The following is a 12153-nucleotide window of genomic DNA, read 5'->3' on the forward strand; positions in this document are numbered from 1 at the left end:
TCCTCAGCACCTCTCTGACCTCCGCACCTATTCAGAACAGGTGCCCTCACTCCTCTGCATTTTGGATCTCAGGCTCAGATTTTCCGGCCCTTGAAGTTCAACACCACATCCGTCATCAAGATTGCTGTGGAACCGGTCAACCCCTCAGAGCTGCCCAAGATGCTGGATGGTCTTCGCAAGGTCAACAAGAGCTATCCGTCCCTCACCACCAAGGTATGTCCAAAGCCTGCAGCATCTGCCAAGCCCTCCTTGCCCCAGCTCACTGGCCTCTGCCACATCCATCAGGCATCTCTGACCTGCTTCTTCCAGCAGCCTGCATCAGGACAGTCCCTGTCACTGGAAGGCAGGATGATACCTATGTTTGTATGTGGCTGTGGCATGCACACACAGGCGTGTCAATCTTCCAAAACTCTTCAGATAGGAAGGAAATGGTCCTTGGAGAGTACGGTTTCAGCTGATTTTCCAGAAAGTATAGAGGGAAAAATTAGTTACTCCAATCCTTCTATACTCTTGAGCTTGCCAACATACCTTACTGTGTAGCTGGCCAGGGATAAAGGGTCAGCTTATATCGACGACATAGGGCAGGGTTTTCCCTAACTGGCTAAGATGGAAATTAGATCACTGACCTTACAACCTGTAGCACTGTACTGAGTGTCCAGATGTGGTGAGGACTGATTCATAGGTCGCTGTTCCCACTGATCCTTCTTAAAGAGACTGGAACCAATGCTGAACACAGGCTGTTTCTGATAGTGGGTTCAGGCCCATCCTCCTGGGTTCTAGCCTTGATTCTGTTTCTGTCTACTGTTGCTGACATCAGGGTCCAGTCTCTGACCACCAGGACTGTTGTGTTTCAGGTAGAAGAGTCTGGTGAGCATGTGATTCTGGGTACTGGGGAGCTCTACCTAGACTGCGTGATGCACGATTTGCGGAAGATGTACTCGGAGATAGACATCAAGGTGAAGCAGCAGCCCTTTTCTTCAGTGCCTGCCTGGCCAAGAGCTTGGCTTACAGCTCCAAACTGATTGTATAAGCAACCAGACCCCGGATTCCCCCTGGGAAGTCCAAGGGAAGAGAGGTGCACGGCGGGGAGAGATCTGTTTGGGAAAAGAATGATCTGTTGCTCCCCTTACAGGAAGGTCTTAGAGATATGGTTTGCCCCCTTCTGTGGGGTTATTCTCAATAGTCTCAAAGTCTTATGTTTAAAGTCAAGGCTCCCAAGCCAAAGTTATTCTTGGTCTTTTGCTAAGAAAATAATTGCACAGTTAACCCATCTGTGGTAATTAAGGCTCAGAGTAGATGGTTTCAAGGAGAGACTGGAGACTGGCTCTCCTCGATCCATTGTCTCCTGGGTCCATTGTAACCCCTTAGTTAAACTGCCCAGTGCATGGCCCCAGTCTCCCAGTTGACACACTCATTTTCTTCACGGCCTGCGGTGGGAATGAGTACCCTCAAGTACCCATGTTAAGCTTTTCTACCAGTGGCCAGGACTGGTGCTATAGAGGGCACTGGGTTTCCCAGTAGTAGACCACATGGGAGCCTCTGGGAGGAGCTGTGCTCCCCAGATGCCAGGGGTTGAGAGTGGAATGGGTACCTTCTACTCAGTCTCTGGTGGCAGCTCTGGCAGGCCCACAGGAGTTGTTCAGTGGTGGTGGTGAAATAGCTGAACACATGTTGAAAGATACTTTGGAGGTCTATAATTTAGGCCCAAAGTCGATCCCCACTTACACTTGGCTTCGGAACATGAATTCTACCCTGCACTAAATTGTCTTGGGCTTCTTAGTGATAGTACGGACTTTGAGTCTGCTACTGTACGTGTCACTGATGCTAAGACGGGGGTTCTCACAGAGGTAGTGTTAAGGGACCCTCAGAATTCCCTTTGGCAGAAGGTTGTCCTTCCAACAATTATACCTTGCCTAACAATTAATTTTGTCTCCCAGGTGGCAGACCCTGTTGTCACATTTTGTGAGACAGTGGTGGAAACATCCTCCCTCAAGTGCTTTGCTGAAACACCCAATAAGAAGTAAGCTGGTGGTCATAGTGACCCTGGGACTGACAGGGGGCACTCTCCCCTCTCCAAGGTCCCCCCCAGTCACAAACATTGTGGAACAAGCAACCCCCTAAGCTTGGGATGGGGTGCTTAGGGTGCTCAAGTTTTGTCCCAGCCCCTTCATCCCTTCTGCCTTTGGGCACAACACTGTGGAGTTCTTCACCTTAGGTCCTCCTAGGATGTTTCATAATTGCCACTTCTCTCTATAACATGTGACCATCTTAAAGTTTTGCCCCAGCAACAACTCTACTGTTTTACTGCCTAATATACTAATACTATTTAAGGCTTAGAAAAAAAAATTTTTTTTGCCCTAAAGCTTACTTTTTAAGAGATTGGTAGATTCAAATGAAAGAAGACGGAAGAGGAGCCCTGTTTGCTCTGCTCTGCCCCTGTGACTTTCATGATGTCACTGCCTTAGCTGATCTCTTTGTCACCCTTTTCTTAGGAATGCCCCTTCTGCTAGCTCTGCTGACCCTCTTCATGACACATTTCCTTTCTAACTAGGAACAAGATCACCATGATCGCTGAGCCTCTTGAGAAGGGCCTTGCTGAGGACATAGAGAACGAGGTGGTCCAGATCACCTGGAATAGGTGAGAACATGGCTCTGACTCCAAGCTCAGGGGAGACGGGGCACCACCACTTACCTATTGGGTCTCTAATACGACACATCCTTCTAGGAGGCAGTTTTGTCTCCCTGCCTTTGCTAAGGTGTTGGGCACATTGTGAACAGGCCAAGGTGACTGTCCTCCAGAGACGGAACCTGTGGCCCCAGGAGCCAACAATCACAGAGTTGTCTGCACCTCTGTTTTTCCTCCTTCCCCCAGGAAGAAGTTGGGAGAGTTCTTCCAGACCAAGTATGATTGGGATCTGCTGGCTGCACGCTCCATCTGGGCTTTTGGCCCTGATGCCACTGGCCCCAACATCCTGGTGGATGATACCTTGCCGTCTGAGGTACAGCAAAGCTGGCGGGAGCTATGCGGCAGTCTTTTAGCTCTTCAGTGGAAGAAATTGCAAAGTGTTCTTTTCCTGAAAGTATTTTGTGCCTTCTGGTAAAGGAGAATATTCTCTTATCTCTTAAATCTACCTTCTCCTCCTTCTAAACTCTGACTGTTTCCAGGATCACTGCTAAGGGGCCCTCATGTTTTGTGCAGGTAGACAAGGCTCTTCTCGGCTCAGTGAAGGACAGCATTGTTCAAGGTTTCCAGTGGGGAACAAGAGAGGGGCCCCTCTGTGATGAATGTAAGTCTGCCAGCGCCTCTGTCTCCCCAACCCCAGTCCTCTAGGGTCCTTTCCCCCAGTGAATGAGGAAGCAGCTTGGGGCACAGGGTCATCCATGTCCTGGACCAGCTTCATCTCTTCTCCTCCCTCTATCCTGTTGCTACTGCTTAGTACATCCTGGAAATGAAGTCATTTCTAGACTGACATTTTCTCCTCATTCCTGAGAAGGCACGTGTTTGAGGAGCGGTATCAAGAGGAGTTTGGGCTGGGGCGGTTCATAGACCAAGATCGGTCTTAGTAGGAACAAATGTGCAATTCCAAGAACTTATTCAACATCCAAAAATAATTAAATACCTGAAAAAGAGGCATATAAACTCCTGAGGAAGTTTTATGATGTCTGAGCATGGCCTGAAATATAAAAATAAGAATGTATGCTTAACTTCTGCCCCCTGCTGTGCTACAGGGTGATTTCATATGATAGCTTTTGAGGCCACAAGACAGTTACAGTGCTGCGAGAGGCTCTCAGCTGCTCTACCCGCAGGCCCTTGACTAGCACCATCCCCACTCCTTGGTCAGCTCCCCCATCTCCTTTTCAGTGATTCGAAATGTCAAGTTTAAGATCCTGGATGCAGTGGTTGCTCAGGAGCCCCTGCACCGGGGCGGGGGCCAAATCATCCCCACAGCCAGGAGAGTCGTCTATTCTGCCTTCCTCATGGTAAGTGAGGGGGCTGTCCAGCTCCAGAGCATTAGGTGGAGGTCCACGTTTTAGGCCCCCACACCTTTCCTTTATCCAGTTTCCCAGGCCTCAGCCCTCCCCCAGCTGAGGAACCCTTTCTTCCTGCTGTTGCAGGCCACTCCTCGTCTGATGGAGCCCTACTACTTCGTGGAGGTCCAGGCCCCTGCAGATTGTGTCTCTGCTGTTTATACTGTCCTGGCCAGACGCAGGTGAGCAACCCTGGATGTTAGGGAGAGTGCGAAGAGCAAAAGCAAAGCAAGAAGTAACGGCTGCTGTTGGGGAAGGAGAGATTCGCCACCCCAACCCTCTCCACTCCTGACACCTGAGCTGATTTTTTGAAAGGAATGAGGCAATCCCCAGCTTTACTGCAGATTAAAATTTGGATTCCTTCTTGGGCCCCCTCCTCAGAGAACTCTTGGAGAAGGTACTGAAGCATGTCAGTGGTGGGAATGTCCACAGGACCTGTCCCATCACTCTTCCCACTCTTTCCCAGAGGCCACTGCCCCTTTGACTTCCATAGGGAATTATGGTGAGAACCCCAAGCCTTTTCTGCCCTCTGTAGCATGTTTGTGGTTATTCTTTTTTTTTTTTTTTAATAATTATTTTTTATTGAAGGGTAGTTGACATACAGTATTACATTACATGAGTTTCAAGTGTACAACACAGTGGTAGAACATTTATATACATAATTCTAGGTTCCAGCTATCACCCTACCAAGCTGTTACAATATCTTGACTATATTCCCTATGCTATACATTACATCCCGGTTACTAATTTATTTTACCATTGGAAGTCTGTCCCTTTTTTTTTTTTTTTTTTTTTTTTTGTGAGGGCATCTCTCATATTTATTGATCAAATGGTTGTTAACGACAATAAAATTCTGTATAGGGGAGTCAATGCTCAATGCACAATCATTATTCCACTCCAAGCCTAATTTTTGTCAGTCTCCAATCTTCTGAGGCATAACAAACAAGTTTTTACATGGAGAACAAATTCTTACATAATGAATAAGTTACATAGTGAACAGTACAAGGGCAGTCATCACAGAAACTTTCGGTTTTGCTCATGCATTATGAACTATAAACAGTCAGTTCAAATATGAATACTCATTTGGTTTTTATACTTCATTTATATGTGGATACCACATTTCTCTCTTTATTATTATGATTTTTAATAAAATGCTGAAGTGGTAGGTAGATACAAGATAAAGGTAGAAAACATAGTTTAGTGTTGTAAGAGAGCACATGTAGATGATCAGGTGTGTGCCTATAGACTATGTGTTAATCCAAGCTAGACAAGGGCAATAAAACATCCACGTATGCAGAAGATTTCTCTCAGAGCGGGGGGGTGAGGTTCTAAGCCTCACCTCTGTTGACCCCCAATTTCTCACCTGATGGCCCCCCTGCGACTGTGCCTGTCTTAGGTTGTTCCTCCCTTGAGGAATCTTACCCGTCTCTGGCTAACCAGTCATCTTCCGGGGCCATTGTGGTTATTCTTTGATGGTAACTCTGGGATAGGGTACATTTGGGGACAGTTCTTTTGCTTTTGGCCTCAGTAGAACTAGGGACTCAGCCTTTGTTTTTTTTTCTTAGGGGGCATGTGACTCAGGATGCACCCATCCCAGGCTCTCCTCTCTATACCATCAAAGCTTTCATCCCAGCCATCGACTCTTTTGGCTTTGAGACTGATCTGCGGACTCACACCCAAGGGCAGGCCTTTTCCTTGTCTGTCTTCCACCATTGGCAGGTGAGAAACTGGTACAGGCTGGCCAGTGTGGCCTCCACCTCTACAAGGCCAATCCCTTCTGACCTGTTCCCCTTCCAGGCCCAGAGTGGGAGTTCCAGCAGCCTAGAGATGAGTCCTGCTCCTGGGCCTGAATGCCCTGGGAGGTCTGCCTGAGCCATCTGAAACCATGTTGCCTTTCAGATTGTACCCGGTGATCCTTTGGACAAGAGCATTGTCATCCGCCCCTTGGAGCCACAGCCAGCTCCCCACCTGGCTCGAGAATTCATGATCAAAACCCGCCGTAGGAAGGTATGTGTCCCTCAGGCCTATTGCCATCCATCAACTCCCAGGGGTCTCAGCAGGAGTTGATCCAGGAGTTGGATCTCTCTTCTTCATTTTGGACCCTTCTCCCAAAGCCTGAGAGCAGTTTACTGCACACAGCAGAGATACGATCTGTACAGGCTGCGCCAGACCTGGGCCCAGTCTGGCTGGGAAAGGAGAGCCTTCTCCTCCCCTGTGATGATTCCCTAAGGTAGGGCTCTTGAAATAGCTCAGCCGCCATTCCACCCCCACCAGCTCCCACGCAGAACCAGCTATCTGCGGCCTCCAGCTCAGTCAGCCGCCGCACAGGGCTCCTTCCTGCATTTGCCTCCACTCCACAGGGCCTGAGCGAAGACGTCAGCATCAGCAAGTTCTTCGATGACCCTATGCTGCTGGAGCTCGCCAAGCAGGATGTCGTGCTCAATTACCCCATGTGAGGGCCGGGATTCCTGGCAGCTCCTGCGCCCTGCAGTGGTCGCATCATGGATTTGAGGCTGGGACGGGATGACTTGGACTCCATGTTGTCAAGTGTTTCTGGGAGCCATGGGCCATCTTTAACGACCCCAGAGGCTCCAATCCCGAGCCCCAGTAAGGGGGGAACATTCGGCCTCCTGATTCTTTCTGTGGCCTCTGCTTGGCTCCATTCCCAGGGAACAGAGGAGCTTGCATTCAGGGAAGAAGGGATTGAAAGTGTTTAACCCCAAGGGGCCCTGTCAGGATTTACATGGAATTTTTTTTTTTTAACAGTATGACCTTAGACATGGTTTTTAAGTGAACAGAACATTCTGACCTCTGCATTACTCTGTTCCTTTCATCCCCACCCTCTGCCCAGCCTAGGCCTGGCACTCAGGTTCTGGATGTATGTTGTCCCCAGAGGCTTCAGTGTCTCTGCTCCCAGCTGCAGCCTTCCTGCAGAGTCCCCAGGGCAGCAGCCTGTAGTGGGAGGGGTACCCTGCTCTTAATCCACTGTTCCTGAGAGCACGGAGGCCTCTTTACTGCCCCACCTTCTCACTCCACTCCCACTCCGGGCAGCCTGTCCTCCCAACTGTGCTTCTGGGTGGGACCGGGGGTGCCTTGGGAGTGGTTGGGTTCCTGAGATCAGTGGTCTGCTACTCCTCCTCTGCCCGTGAGGAGTCTCCCTTCCTCTGGAGTTGGGGGCTGGAACTCTGATTTCCGGCCCTCTGAGTCCTCCCATCAGCCACTACCAATCCGTTACTGTTCTCCCCCATGTAAAGAAAAGACTCTTTCTTCAAAACAACTTTATTAGGTGCGTATCAGGGGTTGATCTAAGAGGGTCTGCCTGCCCTAGGCCCTATAGGAATCTTACTTCTCCCCAGCATCCTGGGCTGTTCTCTTGATGTAGTCTCTGTACATTGTGTACACAGCACCTGTGTGAAGGGGGAGGAAAAACACCCCATGATATCAAACGCCCCACCCACCCTCCTGCTCTCCCAGGTGTCCCAGAGAGGACTAACAACTGCACAGCCCCAGGAGTCTGGCTCTAGCCATTCCCTTGAGAGTCCAGCTCCCCTGCGCATCTTTCTGCCCTTGGTCTCAGCAGCTGCTGCAAGCGGCCGACCACAGGGCCTGGGAAAGCAACCTGCTGACAGTTCACAAAGCACCTTCACATACATGACCTGTCAGAACCTCACAGCAACCTGTGAGGTAGGCAAGCCAGGGCAGTTATCATCACACTACACGTGGGGAAACTGAGGCCTACAGAAAGGGATTTGTCCACTGTCTCACAGCTAGTATGTAGCTGTTCACCTTTTGATCCTGAGAGGAAGGGAAACTCGGCATATGTTCGCTGTGTGATTTTCTCATGTCTAGGACAAATGGTCATAAAGCAGACTGCGCGATCCTCACAGGCTGGGACAGGATGTTAAAAGAAGGAACCCCACAAATGTCTTGGTCTGAGGACTTTACCAAGGACTTAATGTGGAATCTGTTACAGAGAACAGGGACTGAAATAATGTTCCCTGAACTGTCAGGACTCACAGCCAGATTTTGCCTAATCAATTTTGCCCCTGTTCTTCTGGGATGTCACCAGCCACTCACCCAGCATGACTGCACCCACAGCACAGGCCTGCGCTGCCACTCGGGTGTGAATCAGGTGTACGGACAGCTTGGTGGGACCACGAGCCTTCAGTCGGTAAATCCTGTAAGCTGCCACTACCAGGCAGCCTCCTAAGCCTGTAGGCAGAGAACATGATCCCTGGGTCTAAGTCACCAAGCACATTGCTCATCTGATGAGAGAGGACACCTCACTCTGAGGCTGGTCTGGATAAATGGTTGCTTTCCTGCTGCGTAGGCAGGGAGAGCGGGGAGGAGCATCACTAGATTGTTGTTTTTGGTGGCATTTTCAAAGTGGCTGCCTCCTTCCAGTGATGCCCCTCCTCTCGTATACAGATAGCCATCATGACTTCTCTACCCCCGTGAGCTCCGCTCCAGGCCCTTCTCCAACTACTGCTGGCTCCTGCACCTGTGTTCCTACTCTCCCAGGGCCTTGAGGAAGGAAGCCCTGGGGGACGCTAAACTGCTGCATCTCATCCTGACCCTGGTGTTGGTGCCCAAGTTTCCCATATCCCATGCACTCAGCTGCCACCTCCACCCACCCAGACCACCTCATTTCCCTGTCAAGGTGTATCCCTTGGCACCTTTGCTGTTGGTTCACTCCTAGCTGTTGATCGGTGAGTAGGACCCCTTGAGTTCTCTGCTTCATTCTTTGAAAGGACTAGGAGATATGTTCTCTGAGAGAAGGCCCCCCCTGCCCCCTTCCTTCCTTTTTCACTTACCTATAGGCATCAGTGGAGACTCCCTGGTCTTCCTCAGGAACTTCTCAGACACACTGTCTTCACTCTCAGGTGGTACCCACCAGCCTTTGTTAGCAGACATGATCCTTTCCCGGATGCTAGCAGCTGAGGCTCCTAGGCTTCAGTCCAGCTCTAGAAGGAGGCAGTCAACAATAAGACGTGTGGTTCTCCTCAGTCTGGGGTAGGAGGGAGGGAGTTGCCTGCTAAGACACCCTCTCTTTCCATGCCAAACACAGTTGCCACTTGAAAAGATGTCCTAGGTGACCTGTCTCAGATGGCTGGACCAATAGTGCCATTTTTCCATTTCCTTCCTAACATCTGCCTCTTCCCCAGCTCATTTTGACCCCACTGTTTTCTCTGCTTCCCCTCTTCCATCTGCATCCCTATGGGTCTGATCCTTGGGCCAAGAAAAACAGCTGGACAAATCCACAGATGAGGGTGGGAGGAACAGGCCTTGAGCCTTGGGACCCCACTGGCCTTGAGTCTGACGGTGTTCCTGAGGGAGCTACAGAGAAGGATCTGGCCCCAGAAAGCCAGAGCTATCCCAGATAGTGTTACAGCATTGGTTACCAAATCACCAGATCCAGAGATTAAAATGATTGGATGTTGGTTTGGGTATAATTTAGCATAGATTTTGGTCATAAATGCTAACTGAAGAAAGTCTGGTCTCTGAGCTGCTTGCCCCCACTTCCAGGTCCATCTCTTGCCAGGTTCTTTGCAGTTGCCAACCCCCTGCCTCCATCCCTGGCTGGCGACCCCTATTGCTGTACTTACGAACCCCTGTAAATGTCTGCTCTAAGCACCAACTAGATGGAGTCCCAGAGTTCTGGTCCTTAGACCAGGGGTTCTGTTGTTGGGGGTCTTCTAAATCTAGCCATTAGACAAACTCCCCACTTGAGGTGACTTCTGTTCGTTGCCTCTCCCCTCCTGGAGGAGCAGAGACTGTTGGTTCCACAGGTCCTCAACATGCTGTTACTTACCCTAGGAGATAGCTAGAAAGTGGAGTGCAGGCAGCTGGGCCAGGACTGAGCGTCTGTTGTTTTGAACCAACCAAGAGCTGATGATGGAGCTGCCACTATGGGGTCAGGGAAGCGGGCTTTATGGAGACTGTGAAGTCAGGAGTGAAGAGGGGAGGAGATAGGGACAGGGCATCAGTCTTAACCCCCCATCTGCTGAGCTCCAGGCCAGAGTCCCAAGTGCTGGGATGTAATGGAAGACCAAATGGAAGGGACCCTTAACTAGATTGTCTATTAATTCCCACGGACATAAGTGACTGGATCTGAGATGGATTTGGTATGGAGAACTGAGAAGGGAATATAGAGGCAAGGATGGATAGAGATCCTGCATTCTTCCCCAAGTTAGATTGCCTCTAGTGCTCTTAAGAACACTGGGATCTAAGTAAAATGCCCCAACTGTAGGAGACAGGTTCTATGGTCTTGGTCTTGAGCCCTTCAAGGATGTTTTCTGGACAAGGAGAGTTGTCCTTGAGTTTGAAACCACTGGGACTTCCCTCACATCTCCAGAGCTCTTCATACTGCCTGTGGGGTTGAGGCTCTCAGGTCACAGAAATGACAATGACCAGCATCAGTGTCTATTCTGTTCAAGGTATTTACATTTCAGACCTCCCAGCTATTCTGTACAGTAAGCAGTTTGGTTATATGGAACTGAGCTTCTGAGAGGCTAAATGACTTACCGGGGGGTACACGGGCAGTAAATGGCAGTGTCAAGATCTGAATCATAGGGTAGCCTGGCTCCAAAGTTTGTACTTCTTGCCTGCTTCCCAGGGAGCTGGCCAAATTGAAACCCTCTCAGACTGAAGCCTAGGAATCTGAATTGTGGCACCCTTCATAGGAGAAGAAAAAGAATGTACCCTCTTGCTAACAAATGGAGAAAGACCAGGATGCACTAAGGAATCCCAATCCATCCCAGGCCTTTGTTCCTTCCCTAGACTACTCAGCCCTGTGCATCTATCCAAAACGGGCTTTTCAGCACTGGAAATTTGTCCAGCAGCTGATTCTCTTTTCTCTCCCCAGCACTCCCTGATCTAGGAGGAGACCCAGGGTCACAGTAACTCCCCAGGGCCCTCACATATCCCCAGCGTCCATGGGAACTCTCCTCCCAGTCATTCACATACACTCCACTGTGCTGCCCTTCCCAGTCCCAACAGTGGCTGAATTCTCAAGAGATGGATGGTGTAGGCCAGAGGTGGGAAAATGGAAATTTCTGGTTGAGATGGAAGAAGTATCAGAATCAACTCCAAGTCTTTTAAGAACAGGCCAAGCTGCGGAAGTGAACTTTAACTTCTCCCTGTTGAGACAATGTTGATGTTCCCACAGCATCTCAGCCCAAAACAGAATACTACTACATGTAGTTGCCATGACTTACTGAGCACCTGTGGGCCAAGAGGTATGCTGATCACTTTAAGTACATTATTTTATTTGATCCTCATAACTGTGATATAGGTGGTATATGAAAAACAGGATTATGTAAAATGTCTTATTCAAGGTCACAGTGACAGAAAAGGACCAGACTTCTAACTATTCCTAAAATCAAATCTCACTATTCTAGACTAATGGCAGAATGACTTTAAAGTGGAAGAAAGTCTTGAAATAGAAGAAAAAAACACTGCTTTTTATTTGAAAACCTCTGAGGACACACAGTAACCAATAGTTGAAGGAACAGATTTATGTAGAGTCCTATTTTAGTGAACAGATAAGATAAAATGACACTTTTAATATCATGCCAAGTCTAATAATTATTTAGAGTTAAGCATTTCTGCATTAGCAATTTGTTTAATAAACCTCTCTCTTCCCAATCAGGTCATACTAATAAATTCTAATTTATGGGGGTCTACATGAATGATGCAGACAGACAATGGATCCAGAGTGTGGGCCAGAATCAGACATGGGGTCAGCTTCTGGATTGACCACTCTCTAAATACTTAGTCTTCGGCCATTCAGCCTTTTTTGAGTCTATGTCATTGTCTGTAAAATGGAGGTAGCATCTATCCACAGGATCATTATAAGAGTTAAATAAGATTATTTAGAATTCCTCTGCACACTGCCTGCTTCTCTTCCCCAAGAATGAGCAAGTGGCAGGGAATGGCTGTCAGGCTTGGAGACAAGTGGGAAGTCCCTGGCAACACGAGGGAAGATTACCATGTTCTGGGTGGTCTCAGATTCACACAGCACACCCTTTCTAGCCCCTCTCCAACCCCTTCCTCTTGGCTGGGTTCTCTGTATTGTACTGGGGAGGAGACGGCGGGGGGTGGTGGTGGCGGACAGGACTTGAT

General features: G+C 49.1%; 2 protein-coding genes across 2 annotated transcripts in view; one reads left to right on the forward strand and one right to left on the reverse strand.

Annotated features, from left to right (window-relative positions):
• EFTUD2 (elongation factor Tu GTP binding domain containing 2) overlaps nt 1–6845 on the forward strand; it is a 35403-nt gene extending 28558 nt beyond the window's left edge. Inside the window, exons 18-28 of the mRNA XM_036882906.2 lie at nt 73–213; nt 855–956; nt 1938–2020; nt 2552–2638; nt 2873–2999; nt 3200–3287; nt 3863–3981; nt 4117–4211; nt 5595–5748; nt 5929–6036; nt 6390–6845. Of these exons, the coding sequence (XP_036738801.1) occupies nt 73–213; nt 855–956; nt 1938–2020; nt 2552–2638; nt 2873–2999; nt 3200–3287; nt 3863–3981; nt 4117–4211; nt 5595–5748; nt 5929–6036; nt 6390–6485 (1200 nt within the window). The 3' untranslated portion in view covers nt 6486–6845. The remainder of the gene's footprint in view (nt 1–72; nt 214–854; nt 957–1937; nt 2021–2551; nt 2639–2872; nt 3000–3199; nt 3288–3862; nt 3982–4116; nt 4212–5594; nt 5749–5928; nt 6037–6389) is intronic.
• Nucleotides 6664–9977, reverse strand: HIGD1B (HIG1 hypoxia inducible domain family member 1B). The gene is made up of 4 exons (XM_036882946.2): nt 9842–9977; nt 8844–8993; nt 8107–8241; nt 6664–7436 (listed from the first exon to the last, which is right to left on the reverse strand). Exons 2-4 carry the CDS (start codon nt 8941–8943, stop codon nt 7372–7374), a joined length of 300 nt encoding a protein of 99 aa, XP_036738841.1. The 5' UTR covers nt 8944–8993; nt 9842–9977; the 3' UTR covers nt 6664–7371.
• Nucleotides 9978–12153: the final 2176 nt, after the last annotated feature.

The sequence above is a fragment of the Manis pentadactyla genome, chromosome 4, assembly GCF_030020395.1.
Source record: "Manis pentadactyla isolate mManPen7 chromosome 4, mManPen7.hap1, whole genome shotgun sequence".
Taxonomy (NCBI): domain Eukaryota; kingdom Metazoa; phylum Chordata; class Mammalia; order Pholidota; family Manidae; genus Manis; species Manis pentadactyla.

Bases quoted from the DNA above. Each gene is read 5' to 3' on its own strand.
- HIGD1B (XM_036882946.2), bottom strand. From the start codon at position 8,943: ATGTCTGCTAACAAAGGCTGGTGGGTACCACCTGAGAGTGAAGACAGT. The intron at 8,242-8,843 runs GTAAGTGAAAAA...CTCTGCCTACAG, and splicing joins GTCTCCACTGATGCCTATAG to GCTTAGGAGGCTGCCTGGTA. The intron at 7,437-8,106 runs GTGAGTGGCTGG...CCCTTCACACAG, and splicing joins TGTGGGTGCAGTCATGCTGG to GTGCTGTGTACACAATGTAC.